This window comes from Carya illinoinensis, chromosome 7 (assembly GCF_018687715.1).
Source record: "Carya illinoinensis cultivar Pawnee chromosome 7, C.illinoinensisPawnee_v1, whole genome shotgun sequence".
Lineage (NCBI taxonomy): Eukaryota > Viridiplantae > Streptophyta > Magnoliopsida > Fagales > Juglandaceae > Carya > Carya illinoinensis.
In genome coordinates, this window is record NC_056758.1 from 39,888,445 (window position 1) to 39,906,349 (window position 17,905).

Below are 17,905 nucleotides of genomic sequence, written 5' to 3' on the forward strand. Positions count from 1 at the left end.
TAAGTTAGAAGATTATGACATTTTATAGGTGATCATACATGTCAAGGATAATCCAACCATGTATCCATTGATGCCCTTTCTCCTAGTACCGTCGTTGAAACGCACCACCATTGCCTCTATTTTCATGACCATTCTACATAACGACAAGAAGAAGCAAACATAATCCGTCTTCTGTCAGGCAAAGCAAGCGGGAAGACCCATAAAAATATAAAATGAAAATGAAAGCGACTAATAATTCTGAAGGCATATATGGGATATCCTCTAAAGTAGTTATAAATAAGTCAAATGAGTTTCGAATTTACATGGAAATTGAATTCAAAAGACAAGAAGCACTAAACAGCAGAAACATTGCCACAGAACCCTCGCCTAATCCTAAGGTCCCATTGGGTTTTTTGGATGTCTTATCTCGTTTCATTTCGACATTTAAATATTATACAAATATAAACAATTTTTAATATTAAATTATTTCTTTAATCATTATAACTTTTTCAAAATTTCAAACAAAATATATAAAACAATTTAACTTTTTAAGATTTAAAAAAAATTAATATTAAAAAATTATTCGATTTTATAATATTTTTATTCAACGCTTTTTTTCACATTTTCAAAAGGTATATAAAATATCTTAACTTAAATAATTTTACTATTATTTATAAATTATCTTATTACTATTCATAAATATATTATCTTATCTGATAGGAAAATATAAATAATGGCTACAAATTAAACCTTTCTCGGGCTATACTACTTTTAGCTTCAGACAACAAGATTTTGTAGAAAAATAGTTTTTTCACAAAAAATCTTTTGCCATAATTTTGCCCAGGGAAAAAGGCTGTATTTCTTGTAGTCAAGGCATCAACACCTCCGGTCATAGTTGGCTTTTACTTGCCATGTTCTTGCGCTTTTTTCTAAGATTCCTCGTGCAATCGAAATAAAACGATGTTGTACTGTTTATCTCGGTTACAGAGATCTTCGTGCATAAAGCTAAAGCCAACCGCAATGTTTTAGTATATGTTTGGATTAGGGTAAAAAATATAATTTATAATTTTAAGATTTATAACTTATAATTTAAATAATAAATTTTATTATTAAAAAATTATTTATTATTTAGTAATTATATATTTAAAACACTTTTAAATATATTACGTTTATTTAGAAACAAATTTAAAAAGTACTTTTTAAATTTGAAATAACGATTATTTAAATTTTTAAAAATTATGTTTATATTATTAAAAGTTTGAAAGTTGTAATTATCTTAAAGTTATATGGATATTTTTGTCTATAGATAGTCTTTTTAAAATTTAAATTACGTTCTGTATTATACGGAAAAATACGTTTAAAAAAAGACATCTACTTTTTAGTTTATTTAAAATTAAAAGTATTTTAATATTTAACTCCATTAAAAATCTTTTAAAAATATTTAAACATTCTTTAAAACTCTTACCGCAACCTCAAACATGCCCTTAATGATGCCTCCCAGCGTAGTCGACCGATCACGTAATGTTAACTCCCGAACAATTGGCCGTAGCAACTCTATGTGCAGTACCCTAAAAAAACTGATTGAATAAGCGGGATTTCTCTATTGCCTTCTATTCTGCCAAAAGGACGATCCTTTCTCGTCTGAGCTTTCTGCATTCTGCAACTTCTGCCATCACAATAAGCCACGGCCATAAATTCTTACATAAACTGCTGTAGGTTTCAAGAAGCAAACGATGTGCAAACCCGTTGGTCACGATCTTGAAAGAAGAAAATGCGAATGGTTTCTCAATCACGACCATTTATATCCGGACCAAACAAGTTAACCAACTAGACAACTCGAACACTATTTTTTTCAAAATTTTCAGATTAAGAGAGTTTTTCTGGTTCTGGACAGCCCAACTAGATTCGCCGAACCAGCTAAATAACAACATGGATACACGCTCCGAAGCATCTCCCACAATCAGAAGTTAAAAACGAATGCTTCAATGTCCAAATTGGTTACACAAAATAAAAAATCTCATCTAATCTCATCCTATCTCAATTTATCATTACAACTTTTTTAAATTCTCATACAAAATATAATAAATAATTTAACTTTTTCAAATTCTAATATAAAATTAATATTAAAAAATTATATTATAATAATATTTTTTTTATTATTATTTAAAATATTTCATCTCATCTATTTAACCAAATGGCGCACTAGATAAAATTATAAAAATACACGTTCGATTACCAAAACTGCAATTTACAGAACCCAAGAACTTGACCAAACTAAATGAGATGGTATCACATCGGTGTCCATGAACCAAAAAAGTTATCTCGTACAAAAGGAAAAAAACAACCAACATGACAGTACAGCTGCTTCTCTAGGTTACCAAGTTCAGTTAACTGCTTCTCTAGGGGAGAATCGCATTACCCAGATCCCAGACGTTGCTTAAAGGAACCTTTACAAATTTGCTGCACTTCTGCCATTCAATACATAGGTATATAGCTATAGTATATCCAAACGGAGAACTCTGCAGAGACTGCCATTTTCAAACATTCTGCATCCCAACAACATTTTCAAGTTCAAAAACTTCCAATAAACATTTCAGGTAAAATAAAAGGAAAAATCAAACATTAAGTTACCAGCCAACAAGCATGTTACACACTCTGTACTTTGCTTGATATATCTTTTGCCCTTGCATCTCCTTTTTCCTGCAGTCATTGAATTTCAAGCATTTTAGACTGCGATGGAATCACATGCATTTTAGACTGCGACGGAATCACAAGGTTAATGAAAACAATCGTGGTATTTAGGTTAGAACTTGTTCATGATGACACAGGAAAAAATATGTGATTTCTATTGAAGAAATTGGTTGTTTTATCTATCTGATACAGGCGTAGTTGCTTTAAAACACTTTGAGATTAGAGTTTATTCACCATTAACACCTAACAAAGATCAGACAATAATTACGTTTTGGGAAAGCATTCAAATAGATGATTTCTAATCCTTTAATCAACAGTCAATTCAAAATGCTTACCAATCCCTTGCTCTCGTGATAATCGTCTAGCGCCCATTGATACTTTGACTGATTCAACCCAAACCAGCGCGCCAAACGATCATCTAAACTCGAATGCGCTGTATAGTTCCCCAAGAAAATCGATTAAAATTTGTTCAGTTATCAAGAAATGCAAATAAAGACATTAAGCAAAAACAGTGACTCGCAAATTTTCATTCCGAAGGGCCTCTGGAAACTAAAATCCGAGCGTAACATAGCAATTCCGCTTAGAACACTCTGCCAACTTGAGCATTCGTTTATAATGCTAGCAAATAATAACAGCAGTTAACCCAGCACCTCCATTCTCTCAGCAACCAAACAGTTACTTCCCAAATTCCACAAAAATCATTCGTTTGCATAGCAAAAAAATATGGAAAGCAAAAAAGAAACCAAGCCCAAACTGCCGCTCATAAGTTGAAAAATTGTAATCCTCACTGACGTATCAGCATACACGTACATTCTAGCAGGTTTTTCTTTTTATTTCTCCCAAACTCAAAACTTGATTTTCTTTTCTTTTCCTTTCATCAAAAACCAAACAAACTCTCAAAATCCACATACCATTCTGAACCTTCGTGACAGCATTCTTAAAGAAGCCCACAACAGGTCCACTGGAGTCAATGGACTTAGCAGATTTATGGAACTGAAGCGGCGGAGGCTGAACCGGTGGCGGAGTGACGATCTTGTTGGGCGAAGCGAAGACCGGCGGCTGAGAAGGCTTTGGGGTCGAAGGTGGGGTCATGAACACAGTGTAAGGCCCGATTTTTCCGATCGCAGGCGGGGGAGGGGGGTCTCGGTTGATAGCCATTGATGGAAATCAAAAGAAGTTGGGAGAAAGTGGTGGGAAAGTATGGTATCAGGTGTGAAGAGTGAAGTAGAAGAGCGTGAAGGGAGCGACTTTCGGCAAAGAGTAAAGATAGCGAGGCAGAGAGCACGCAACCCGAAGAGAGTGACTTTTTATTGGTAGGAGTCGGAAAGTGATTTTCGCAGATAAATGAGGATAGAGATGGGAGAATGTACTATCTTTTGTTGTGTTGTGTTACGAAGACATTACACTCATTACAGTCAGGCTTGAGAACACCGAAACATGTTCTGTCACTTCCGTTTTTTTTTGCGTCCACCCTACTGTCTTCTGACTATTTAACTTTTTAGTGCAATTAGATTTAGGAAACTTTAGGAATAAAGTAATTCATTAAAATAAATTCTGTTAAATATTTTTAATTTTTTTTCTTAAAATAAATATAAAATATCATATATAATTATATCTATTTATAAATTTATTTTTATGAAATCACTTTAACTATATTTTAAATTTTAACATATTGTATTAAACTTACTGAGATAATAAATATTTATATAATTTAAATATATAATCGTTCAACACTTACTAATGGTATATGTAAACGGACCTCGCCTTGGATAAGTTCCTTATCAATAAATATGGTCTTGGCTTATTAAAAGGAAATAGGTATGGTCATGCTACGTAACACCGCCACCCGCCCACAATAATAACAACTTGTTACTGATCGTACAGCACGAGTCTATGTTGTTTAAAAAAACCAAAAAAGAAAGATGTTACTGTTATCTATTCATCTCATTTATCTTGTTGCTACTACGTAATCATTCTCTTGGTGTAGTCTATTAATGGTGATAAGAGTCAGTTTGATTGCTCCAAGAAAGAGCTAAATTAAAATCTTGAAGCCTAAATGTAAGTAATTTATTATCTGGTAAGGGAGATTAAAATACCCGGATAAAAAAAATAAAAATAAAAATAAAAAAGAAAAGATGAAGGGATATATGCTGAACATGGCTTCCATTATTACATTTAAAAAAAAAAAAAAAACAAAGGCTGCAGCAGTAGCCATACTATAAACATGCACCTCTTTCAATTTTTGGTTCAATTTACAAAACTTAAAGGCAACCCATGGGCAGAGCAAGTAAGAAACTAAGCCTAAATACATAAACCTACCTGTTTGTCAAATACTTACTATCAGTGAAGAATAATCCATTGTACGTACTGAAAGGCAAGTCTCACACAAACCTCACAAAAACAGACACGTCCCAAGTCACTGTTTGAAAGTCGATTCAAATTTTTTATATCGAGCCAGAACAGCTCCCATACAAGATAATGCGTTACGAGCAACCACCTGACCTCATAGAGGTCCCCGACTTGAATATCATTTGTGAAGAGATATTAGTAACAGAAACAACATTCTCCAGACACTAATTCCTGGGAATTATCTCGCAGCTGGCAGTTGAAGCTCCTACTCACCCCTTTGTGACAGCTTTTCATATTCTCTTATCCCCAGAATCAGATGACCGAACTTGCCAGCGACAGCTCATGGAGCTCACTGAGCATCCAGTCCTCTCCAGTTTGACCGCCAAGAACAATAGCCCTTGTCCCCCCAACAACACAAGTACTATGACCCCAAGCAAATCTTGGGGGCCTCCCAGGTATATTTAATATCCTCCATGTAGGCTTCTCATCTGTTGGGTCCAGGATATAAAGCTGTGAGGCAGAGTGAAGACCTGCCACGGACCCACCAAAGATTAAGATTCTCCCACCTGGGAGGCTCACGGCCACATGATCAAGTCTAGGTGGAGGAGCTATGCCCCCTGGATTTCCAGCACCAGGCATTCCACTCCCCGTTACACATCTCCAACATGGTTCCTCCTCACTTAAATCCATTGTGAAAACATCGCTGGAACGAAAACGAAGAGGCCCGCTCTTGGCCAGACCCCCGAACATCAATATTTTCCGACCACCATACACAGATAGCGTATGACCTAACCGAGAAGGTGGAGTCCATGCCACTGGTATCTCCCTCCAGACAGGTCTCTCTATTGAAAGATCAAGCAGAAAAGTGTCGCTGAGGAGTACTCCAGAATCCGCACAGCCACCAGAAACAATCAACTTGGTGCCATCTAGGATGCAAGAGCTATGCCATGATCGTGGAAGTGGAGGGGCCAATCCAGATACTTCACGCCAAGTTGGAGGCTTGGCATCCAAATCCAGCACAAAAACATCATTGAGCAAGCCCTGCGTTCCACAGCCTCCAAATACCACTAAATGAGACCCATTTACACAAGAAAGTGTATGACCCCAACGACCAGGTGGAGGGGAGCTCACTTGGACATGTTGCCATTCTGGGTTACTCGAATTCAGATCCAATACGAAGGTGTCATTCATGGGTTGCATGTCGACCCCTTCCCCGCCAAAAAGGACAACCCGATTCCCGACTGCGCAAGCACTAAAGTTGCAGCGTGAAGGTTCAACAGCACCTCCTACAGTCAGTTTCCTCCATGCTGCTGCTTCAAGAGTCGTCAATTCCCTTGCCAGCCGAACCCACCCAAGTCTCTTTGCACCTGGTACAGTCTCTAAAACACGAGTTGTTTCACTTCCCCATGAATTTTGGCAGACCATTCTCCAAAGGTCCTCATTCTTCGTCAGTTCATACAATCGCCTACAGACAGACCCAACTGATGCAATGTCTCTAGGCGTCAAACGTGAAAGAATCTTGAGAGAGAGCACCTCATCACTCAGCTGGAATATCCCACAGACCCCACGACAAAAATTTCGGTCCCCCAAGGTGACGGGGCGGATAGTTGAAAGGCCAGAACGAAACCGATCAGAAGATTTTGCAGATTCCTTAGTCAAAGAGCCAGGCAAAGGACCCAGATCAATATTTACTTCAGTGAAGAACTGGATTCCAATAACATGAGTAATCATTTCATCATCTCCGTATATAGGCGTCAGCCGTAATCTGTTCATCAGTGGAGACCCATCTTTCCTAAAATTCAACAACTCGCCTTGGAATTCGATTCCCTCCTCAAGACATTTCCTAATTTCTGAAACTACTGTGGAGTCCACTAATGGATGTCTTCTTTTAGCATAAGGTCCTCTACATTGCAAGAAACGGCTGTAACAAAGTCCCACAACATCAAAACAAAGACAAAAATCTCAACATTGTAACCAATCAATTGATGAAAAAATAATTCTAAAGATCATAATGTTAGTTAACAAGCCCACAGACACACACACACACACGCACGCACACAGACTACTGTAATCTAAACCTGCAAGAATGAAGCAGCAGAATAAGAACAAGGAAAAGCATGCAAAGACCATAAGCAATATGTCAAACCCTATAATCAGTGAGTATAAGATAAACCACATATATTAATGCATAACCACGTATCAACTAACTTACTGTAAATATTGTGTATTTGGCTATTCTTTTGTTGTTTGTTAACTGGGTTTAAGAGTGTAAAACCCGAAGTGAAACATAGCTCATGGAATCCACAAAGTCAACTCTCGGAACCATAACTTTAACAGTTAAGCAAAGACACATAGAAACCAAAACTTTGTGCTGCATTAAGGTCAAATCAGGTCAAATCTAAAATTAACGGAACCAACATATATAAAAAAGAAAAAATAATTTTAACAAAAAGAAAAAGCAACACTAAAAAATTGCCTCCAAGAAGCAACACAGCGAGACTGAGCGAAGCACTAGGTCCCCTGATAAAGCACCCTAGCTCCTAATTCAGTACCCTCATGACAAACTTTTGAAATACAATATTTAGGGGCACCTACACAATAAAGCATTGAGGAATGAAATTAAGCTCCAAATATAATAATTAAGTTAACCCCCTCACTTAATAGTCATATATGTCAACTATACCTAATGTTTCCATGACTTGGATCAAGTTCAATGCTTTTTTTTTTTTTTTAATATAAGAAATCAAAGATTTATTTGAAAAAAAGCATCCAAAAGGCATAGCCCGAGGGATGAAGTTCAATACTGTAAGACTACTAAGAAAGAAATAGAGAAAATTGAAAATAAAATGTCAATACAGATTATAGCTTCTGCTTTAGGATTCTATCAATTAGGATTTCTGGATATATTTTATCAAAAACACAGCATTAGCCACATCTGTGCTTAAAGCCATGAAGCAATGCAATGTCCCAGCACCACATGGTGTTACTAAGTTGAATATGATACCATTGTAACAATCCAAGAAAAGCGCTAGCCACATCCGTTCTAATACTCAAAGTAATTAGTCAAGGTACAACTAAAACTCCTTGGAATAATTATAAAGTCTAGTTCCACCAAAAAAAGAACCAATGTGACACCCCCAAGATTATTCGGGATGCTATTCTTGGACACCCAGTGCCAATAAAAAAATAAAACCAATGTAGGACTTGGAACTCAATGTACTTTTATCATACTCATGCACCTCTACCATAACTTCCCCACCCAATGTAAGGCTTAACAGGGCATCATAACTAGTAAGCCACGCAAAGGATGCAATTTAACTCAGTTGCAAGTTGGTGAGAAAATTTTAGTTGCATGCATTTAGATTGACGTGAAATAACAGAGAAATATTTCTAGATTTCACAAACGTTGACAATTTTTTTTTTATAGGTAACACGTTGAAAAATTATTAGTCTGCTGTACTTCAAAGCAAACTGATTCATACTAGACAGCATGTACTTCAATGCAAATGAAGAAATGAAGAAATGAAGAAAACCACTAATTGCAAAAGTAACCCAACAAAAGAGAAATGAATGGTGGTAATGGCATTGTGGTGATGAGGTGTTAGCAAACCGCAAACAGCATGAGGTGGATATACCCTATAGACAAAAATATTACCATCACCACCCTATATAAATCTTCACCACACATGTACTACTCTGCCTATCTCATCTGAGCCCGGTTTGGATGCCCATATGAGATGCAAACTATCTCATCTGAGCTGTACTTCATCTTTCATCTGCCTATCCAAACGGTTGGACACAAAATCTTATCTCATCTCTAATTTTTCAACTAATGCTACAGTAACTCTTAACTACCACATTTTTAATATATATAATTATCCATCAGAATTTTTTATTTTATTGTAGTATATAATTAGAAAAATATATTTCGAATTTTATCAAATATAGTATAATAAATAGGTCATAATATAATAATATAAAAATATATTTTGAGAAAGTCAAAATATTTATGAGTTTTTAAATTAATAATAGATATTACTTATTTTTAATATATTCATAATATTTCCACCCAATAATTTTTTTTTCTATAATTAATATGAGTTTTATTACCATATATAGGCATAGCTTAAGTAAATAAGAAGTAAACAAGAGGAAATACCATCTCAAATCCCCAATAATTAAAAATACTTTTTGATAATTGGTGGGACCCACCACTTTATCAAATCCCAAAAATGTTAAAACCATCTCATCTCATCTCACTATCCAAATTCCAAACACACAATTTTTTACAAACTATCTCATCTCATCTTATCTTAAATAAAAAATCTCACTACTATTCAAAACATCTCATCTCATCTAAACTGTGTAACCAAACGAAACCTAATGGATTAGCTATCTAAATCTTCATGGGTATACCAAAATCTGAAAATGGATATGCATAACCTATATTTGACCCTAATCTTGCTGACCATATGTGATCTGAGTGTCTCGATAAGTGACTTATGAGAATAGTTTTATGTGCAAAACCTTGATAATGAAATTAATTACCATTGGAACAGGAATATATCTCTGTGTATCAACGAAACAACTCAGAAAATTCCAAATCATATCTGGGCCTCTACTCAAAATGAATAGTCAATGTTGAGCCTCTTGCCTCCCAGACAATGTGAGATCCTTTTCACCACCCTCCTCCTATACTCAATCTGGGGTATTACTAGCTATTATGTCATTGATTACTAGAGTATAGACCACTGGGATGAGATAACTACTTATCAAAATCCATTTCATGCATGTACGGGTGTTTGGACAAGTTGAACAATGATACAACAATGGAAAGATGACATATAAGTGAAGAAGCTTTGAAATGCATCATGTATCATCAAATAGCATGTTACATAGCATCTTAAATGATACAGATTGCACTTAATCAAGGAATGTGCAACAGATTGTTCTGCCACACCAAGAAGTCAAAGAAAATGTTCATGACTAGATTGAATCACCAAGCAAGAACTAATAACAATATAGAAAAAAATTTTAAATTTGGGAACATGACCTCAAGCTGAAAGATGCATTTTTTTCTCTCAGCCACAGGCGAACCTATTGGTTACAAACTTTTGCTATACAAAATAATACAAACTAGTTAATTTCCAGGCCAAGAAAAGAAAATATGGGAGGGATCACATCAGCAATAGGTCTAGCATGCTTCATCACTAATAACATAACCAATCGGAGAGAGAGTAAGATTTCAAAGGCATACACCTACTTCTTAATATTTAACCGCTAATTATAGAGAGATTCAAGGATAGGCATTATATTCGAAATTCTGCTGTAGACTATTTGATTTTATCCTAGCACCACTAATCTTGGCAACGATCAAAAGGCAGAAAGGGGCAGCTACAAATTTTTTATTTATTATACCCATAGAAAGAGGCAATAAAATCCACTTGCAGACTACTACCTTCCACTCCGAAAATAAAAGAAAAATAAAATAAAACCTCGCTAGAATGTACCTCTAAATGGCATTTGCGAGTTATAATTTAAACCTAGGCTCCTTGTCGTTCTCAAAATAAAAAATTTAAGAGTTAAAATCTCTAATTCTTTCAAAGAACCAAACAAAAAAGGTTAGGTTTAAATGCCAAAAGTACCCAGATAACACCTTAATTTCCCCATAATTGTACTCTCGTGTGAATGAATAACCGAGAATTGAAATTTTAAAATTCTACATCCTAAGCCTGGAAATAATAGTAAGAAAAATAAAAGAAGGGGGAAAAGAAAGGGGAAGGTGGAGGAGAACGGACCAATTACGACCGAGGACCTCCTCGGCGCGGTATCCGGTGAGCATCTCGAAGACGGTGTTAACGTAGATGATGGGGTGGTCGGGGTCGAGGGCGTCAGTGACGACGAAGCCACAAGGTGCCGTTTGGAGAAGGTTTCCAACGGGGAAGGGAAGCGGTCCGCCATCGTTGAGAGCGAAGCCCTCGTCCTCGTCGCCGCTGAGATCCGAATTGCTACTATCCCACTCCATCCCCTTCAACCCATAAATGAAATTACCCCAAGACGAGCTCCAAACAAATTCACTTGGATTACCCAAACAGAACTCAAGACTCTCTCAGACGAACTCTCTCACAGTCCGTTGGGTGTGTATCATGGGTAACGGAGCAGAGGAGAAATGAATGGTGGGCAGCGTTTGGTTGTGCGATTTGGCTAAGAAAGAAAGGTCTGTGTTGTTGTACAGTGTGACAGAGAAGAAGTTGAGGGTTCGGGTTTGGCAGTGTTTTTTAGCGTACCGCCTTGATTACAATGTTGGAAAAAATCTGGGAGACTCCGAGTTGGGTTCGGCATTGGCTTGGCTTCGGATTTTGGCTTTGGGTCGTGGGTTGGGATTTGGGTTGCGTACGGGTTTTTCTCTCTTTTAAAGATGAGTTTTGATATCTATAAATAAAATTGTATATTAATTTATATATTAATAATGATTCTTACATATTTAAAATTTAAATTAATATTATTTTTAATAAAATTTATTTTTTAAATAATTATATTAAATTAATATACATATTAACATCTAATTATATTTCAATTAAATTTTTCTTTGACGTTGTGGGAGAATGGGGACTCTTCACTTCGCTATCACGCGATCCGGTGCTGGGTGCGTCTTGGAGTAAGCTCAACTCGCTACCGCCTTATTGCTCTGCCTCTTCGTTAGCTTTGTCCCGTGTCTTCATGTGTTAGGCGCAGGATCTAATTTGTCTCGTAATTAAAATGAAGATGTTATTTAATTTAGCATTTACTCTTTTAATTTTTACCCTATTCACAATCTTTAAATTTATTTTTTTTAAATGACGACATTTTATAATAAGAATTTTTTTTTTTTTTAAGATTTTGTTATTTTTAATCACACCTATAATGTAACAGATTTACACGGTTTCATATACCAAATTTGAATCCCTAAACTTTTTATCCCAATACTAAGCTATAGAGAATGAAATAAATATATATATATATATATATATAATTAGCTCTACAATATTTATAAATGTTGTAAAGTGCTGTTTTAGTGATTTATATGCTTGTCTCCGTCTTTGTGCTTAAACATTATTTTTATTGCTTAAATATATAGTCATTTAAAATATATTGTATTAATATTTACAATTTATTACGAATAACAACAATTTTATGGCCCCATTGGAAACCCTAGTCGCCTCCTCTCTTCCCCCTCCATCCTCTCTCTCAAAAAACCAAATTATCTAGATCCGATTTTCCTCCATTGCCTTCCCTCATTTCTCTATTCACCTATATTGTCTATCAAATTCTAGTTTGTTTGGTTTTATTTTTGACAACTCTTGAAAGACATGTGCGTCACAATTAGATTCACAAGTCTAAAACTATTCGGAGAAAAGTAGTGATTTTACAAAAATCATCGTGCTTGGTTCTCACGTGCCGCCCATATTTGCATAGCCCACATGCGCCACCATTTTCGACAGCTCTTATCAACACACATGTCAGATCACAGGACTTGTCACCATTAGACCTTTTAGATATATTTTTGTAGTTGAAAATAGACAAGTGTGTTGCCTTCCTAGACCGTCACAAATTTCAAAGTCTAACAAAGTTGGTACAAACTGTAATCCGTCTTTTTTCACATGTATCTTATTACTTTTATTTTCGGTTTCATTATTGTTAATTAAAAAAAAAAATTGTTCGTCTCTTAATCTTTTGTTTATAGAAGTTGAATTTTCTCTTTTTTATGAATTGTGAGATTAAGTCTCTATTTAGGTAGAGAGTGTTGTCTCTTGAATATTTATCTGTAGAGAGTATTAACAATGGTGAAGATCAAACCTGTCACAACAGAAAATAGTTTTCGTGGAGCTCCAAATGTATTATTTTGGTTTATGATATTATATTTGATAGGGAGACATCCCATAATGTATGTAGTTATGAATGTAAATTTTTTTGATAAATGAATTATGATAGTTTCCTTTAAAAAAATAATACTTTTATTTTTAAAAGTAAATTTTTTTTCTAATAATTAATAATAGAAAAATATCACGCGGGTAGAGTGTAAATTTGGGGAAAAGTATAGTATATATCAAAACTTGATTGAAAATATCCTTTTACATACCATCAACAAATAACAATTATGGGATCTAATTGCCCTTAATTCAACTGGGGACCATCAATTACAGCCTCTGACGGGCCGTCGCACGTGGTTTTGGCAGAAGTGGAAATGCTCTGTTCAATCCCTTTGGTGCTCCACATATTTTGGATGCAGAGTATGCAAGGATTTAAATCATTTAAAAACTATTAAATATAATATAAATAATTAAATTATTATTTTAATTCTTTTTTTAAGAGATAATTTAATGTGATATCTGAATATAATATAAAAGTTTTAAAAAATCTAAGCCCACCAAAATTATTGTTCTCAACAAATATAGGATAATTATGACTATCATAAATAATTTTATTTTTTAAATTTTTTGTGCCCATAGAGCATATTTAATGAATTATTCAAATCTAAAAATAAAGTTTCATTTAGTTATTAGAGATGATAAATTGCTTGTAATGGATTATGCAAACTCAAATTTATTGGCTTTGAGCTACAGTACATGTAAAAGTAAAACTAAATTTGCTTGTTACTATTTAAAGAGTAAATGTTTATTTTATTACTTCATATTACTCATGATTACTAGTTTAATTACTTATAAATAGAATAGTAAAATATGATAAAATAAAATAAATTAATAATTAAAAAAATTAAATATTTTTTTAATTATTAATTACTTATTATTATATAATGAATAAATAGATAATCTAATGTAGAGATTTGATGTGAATAACTAAAGTTAAATTCATCTTATATTATTTTATTGTTATATAATGAAAAATAGCTATTTAAACATAGAGTCTTACGTGAATAGAATAGTCAAAAGTTAAATTTATCAAAAATGTAACTTTAGATAATCAATTAAGGATGCTCTAGGCTGTAACATATCTTTATGTTGTATTACAATGAATGATAACGAGTATAGAGTTTAGTTAGCTTGAAACTCTTATATCTCTTATATCTATAAGAGTTCGTATTATTTAATAATTGAATCTATTTTACATCTCAAGTGATTTATTTAACAATAGAATGAAGATAAATTTAAATGCCTCATTTGTTTTTATAGATGAGATGAGTTTAAGATAAAAGTTGAAAGTTAAATAAAATATTATTATAAAATATTTTTTTAATATTATTTTTATTTTGTGATTTGAAAAAATTGAATTATTTATTTTATTTTGTGTTAAAATATAAAAAATTTATAATAATTAGATGAAATGATATGAGATAAAAAAATTTTATAAAAGTAAATAGGGACTCAATCTAATTAAATTTGAAGCGTAGGTAAAAGGGGGTGTGTAATAAAGCAGGGGCGCCCTTAGTGGGCATGCCCCTGCCTCTTACCATTTAGGGATGCTGGCATTACTCCAGGCGTTATGTCTGGAGTCAAGGGCCGTAACTTTGGCTGGCCATTTACCATATGAAGGGGCGCGGACGACTGATAAATGCCTCCTTCCATTCCTTGGCAGATGCAACTCTCTCTTGGAAAAATCTCTCTCTGTCTGTGAGTGAAAATACTTAGGCTGTGGGCATTTTGAATGTGTCTCTAGATTCATCTACGTAGCACATTCACGCACTGAGTGGAGAAATCTATTTGAACACTGGATTCACTCGTGGAACAACTACACAGACTATTCTTGAGGTATTTCTTCCGCTGTGTACGTTTATATAATTGCTAACATTGGTATCAGAGCATTACGTTAGTTGTTCCCAGTGAAATATGTCTATGTTTCTTGTTCATGTAATGCATATATATTTTTTTTCTTACGTTCTATGAATATGATCATGTTTATATATATTGGGTTTAGTCTCTGTTTATTAAAACATGTATGAGACTGTTAGAAATGCCATGATCTATTATCGTAAGTTTTTATATATGATCTCTGTTTACATGAACATCACGCTATATTGCTAGATGTGTTTTAACAGTTTTCTTTTTATGCATTGAGAATATGTATTATATTGTTTTTTTTAAAATACAATATATATATATATATATATATATATATATATATATATGTTGAGCACTGTGTGATACTGCGCATGGCAGTGTATTTGCCATGCGCAGAGGCACGGAGCGCACCATGGTGGTGGCTGGGCAACCACATGGTTGCTGCTAGCACCACACGGGTGGTCCTCGCACTACATGGTGCCGAGGACACCTCCATGGGTGGCAAGCACCCACTGGTGCACCGAGCACCATTTTTTGGTGCTGAGCGCACACGGTGCTGCAGCCCACACCGTGGTGCCTATCGCACCATGGTGCTGCGGGCTCGCACCGTGGTGCTGCTCGCACCGTGGTGCCGCTGGCACCAAGTGGAGATGCTGGCACCGAGTGGTGCTGCCCAACCGAGATGGGCAGCATACACCACGGCTGCCGCATGCCAAGGAGTGGTGCTGCACAATGGGAGCAGCCCACTCCGGCTGCTGCAGCCCGTGGTGTTCAGAGCACTCCGGTGAGTGCTCTGCCACCGAGCCCACCGGCGGAGGCTGCCTAAAATGGTGGCTTTAAGCCACTGTTTTTTTTTTTCTGATACTGTTCACATGAACAGTACCAATTCCGAAGGTTGAAGAAGGTTTAAAAAAAAAAAAAAGACTTACGGGCTGAGGATTTAAAACTAATGGGCTGTTCAAAGCTTGAACTTGGCCCAATTGTTTTATTTTTTTTTATCTCCAGCCCAATTGTTTTCTGGCCCAACCCGTGAGGTTTTTTCACTAAAATGGCAGAAATTGTTTTTCTCGTGTTTAGAACCCATGACCAAGTGGGAGTCAAGATGAAAGCGCACCATTGGGTTGCTGCTTCTCCTGGTGATAGGTGGGGGTTCTATTTTTTTATGATCTAATTGTGCTAAAAAAAAAAAAAAAAACCTTTCTGTTTTTTTTTTTTTTTTGGCATGATTATTTCTTTAAATACATGATTAGTTATTATATTATCACTAAATTAGTAAGTTTTTTTTGTGATAATTAGTGGATGTATGGTTGAAATTTTTTTTGAAATTTCCCATGCAATTTAAAATTGCGCGAAAATTGAGTTAATAAGTTAATAATTGGGCATTGTGACGCAAGAGATGATTAGGAAGCTTAGCGAATTTTCGATCTTGTGACATGTCTAGATTATTTTCTCTTTAACTTAGATAAACGCGGCATTTTTTTTAGGTGTGTGTATATATCTAATTTGTGCATTTTTGTAGTGAAATGGCATCGAAAAGTATTGTTGCCGATTTGAACAAAGGAGAAAAACTGGATGGGGAAAATTACGACATTTGGCATCGTAAGATCCAGTATGTCCTGAATGAGCAAGAGGTCTTGGAGACCTTAACTCACTCCCTAACTGAGCCTGAAAAAGGGAACTCTGAACAACACCGAAAGGATCATGAGGTTTTTGAGAATTGGCTCAAAAAGGATCGGTGCGCGCGCTTTACTATGTTAAGCAGCATGCACAATAACCTTATCGGTGAGTTCGAGGAGTATAACACTGCTCAAAGTATGTGGGAAGCACTGAAAGTGAAGTTCGGGGGAACTTCTGCCATGAGATTGCGCGGACTGACTATGAAGTTTGACTCTTATAAAATGCGCTTTGAACACACGATAAAGCAGCATCTTAGAACGATGTCATCAATGATCCGTGAACTCAAAGTGGCTGGAAACAATCTGACGGATGAGCAGCAAGTCCAAGCGGTTATACGCTCACTACCCAATTCATGGGAAGCCATGTGCCAAAATTTGACGCACAATGAGAACATCAAAACTTTTGATGATGTGTCGCGTCATTTGGAGCTTGAGGCAGAGCGCCTAGAGGCTATTAAGCCTAAACATTCATCCTCTGTGGCTGAATCTGGCTCGCGTAAGGCAATTAGGCCTAAACGCAAGAATAATAAGCTTGGGGTATCCACTGGACGTGTGCAAAAAGAGTCAGGAACTTTCAAACGCACCAAGAGAGGGAAGCGTGGAAAGAACAAGTCCAATATGGATTGTTTTAACTGTGGAAAGAAAGGTCACTTCGCTCGTGACTGTACTGAGCCGAAGAAGGTACAATCTGACTATTCTCTTTCTGTTTATGTAACAAGTCATGTGATGGTTGCTCACTCATATCCTATGTGGACTGTTGATTCAGGAGCGACCGAGCACATAGCAAGAGACAGAGTCGGATTTGTCGAGTATCGTCGAATTCCAGTTGGGAGTCGTGATATCAAGGTGGGAAATGGAGCTAGTGTCGAGGTGCTTGGAGTTGGTACCTACAAGCTAGTATTGCGAGGCGGTCGCATTCTATTACTCCATCATGTGTTATACGCTCCCGGAATACGACGAAATTTACTTTCCGTAGTTACTTTAATCAGACTTGGTTTCCGCATTTTATTTGAAAACAATGGTGTTTCCCTATTTTTGGGTAATGTTTTTTATGGTTCTGCTTTTCTTTCAGACGGTTTTATGATAATGGATTTGGATGATTCAAATGTGAATCTACTATTTTTATCACTGAATCTGATAATTTAGATTCGAATACATGGCATGCTAGACTTGGCCATGTTGGGCAAGAGAGGATGACACGGTTGGCTAGAGAAGGCCTAATAGGCAATCTCGCTAAAGTCACGTTGCCCACTTGTGAACATTGTTTGATGGGAAAATCAGAAAGAAAACCGTTTGGAAAAGCAGCAAGAGCATCTTCTTTGTTGCAATTAATCCACTCAGATATTTGTGGCCCAATGAGTGTGAGGGCGAGACACGGGGCTTTATATTTCATCACATTCATAGATGATTATTCACGATATGGTCATGTTTATT

At 35.6% G+C, this 17,905-nt stretch overlaps 2 protein-coding genes across 2 annotated transcripts; both read right to left on the reverse strand.

Annotated features, from left to right (window-relative positions):
* Nucleotides 1–2,191: 2,191 nt before the first annotated feature.
* On the reverse strand, nucleotides 2,192–3,993 carry LOC122315082. The gene is made up of 4 exons (XM_043130832.1): nucleotides 3,582–3,993; nucleotides 3,006–3,103; nucleotides 2,611–2,679; nucleotides 2,192–2,525 (listed from the first exon to the last, which is right to left on the reverse strand). The coding sequence occupies exons 1-3, from the start codon at nucleotides 3,826–3,828 to the stop codon at nucleotides 2,626–2,628; spliced, it is 399 nt and encodes a 132-aa protein (XP_042986766.1). The 5' UTR covers nucleotides 3,829–3,993; the 3' UTR covers nucleotides 2,192–2,525; nucleotides 2,611–2,625.
* Nucleotides 3,994–4,884: 891 nt separating this feature from the next.
* LOC122315677 (adagio protein 1) lies at nucleotides 4,885–11,377 on the reverse strand. The gene is made up of 2 exons (XM_043131742.1): nucleotides 10,818–11,377; nucleotides 4,885–6,940 (listed from the first exon to the last, which is right to left on the reverse strand). The coding sequence occupies exons 1-2, from the start codon at nucleotides 11,042–11,044 to the stop codon at nucleotides 5,332–5,334; spliced, it is 1,836 nt and encodes a 611-aa protein (XP_042987676.1). The 5' UTR covers nucleotides 11,045–11,377; the 3' UTR covers nucleotides 4,885–5,331.
* Between the last annotated feature and the right edge of the window lie 6,528 nt (nucleotides 11,378–17,905).

What these genes read in the sequence shown, in the direction of transcription:
- LOC122315082 (XM_043130832.1), bottom strand. Translation starts at nt 3,828, where the DNA reads ATGGCTATCAACCGAGACCCCCCTCCCCCGCCTGCGATCGGAAAAATC. An exon ending in TGTCACGAAGGTTCAGAATG is followed by an intron (nt 3,104 to 3,581) that starts GTATGTGGATTT and finishes GGAACTATACAG; the next exon opens with CGCATTCGAGTTTAGATGAT. An exon ending in ATCACGAGAGCAAGGGATTG is followed by an intron (nt 2,680 to 3,005) that starts GTAAGCATTTTG and finishes CAATGACTGCAG; the next exon opens with GAAAAAGGAGATGCAAGGGC.
- LOC122315677 (XM_043131742.1), bottom strand. Translation starts at nt 11,044, where the DNA reads ATGGAGTGGGATAGTAGCAATTCGGATCTCAGCGGCGACGAGGACGAG. An exon ending in GAGGTCCTCGGTCGTAATTG is followed by an intron (nt 6,941 to 10,817) that starts GTCCGTTCTCCT and finishes ACTTTGTTACAG; the next exon opens with CCGTTTCTTGCAATGTAGAG.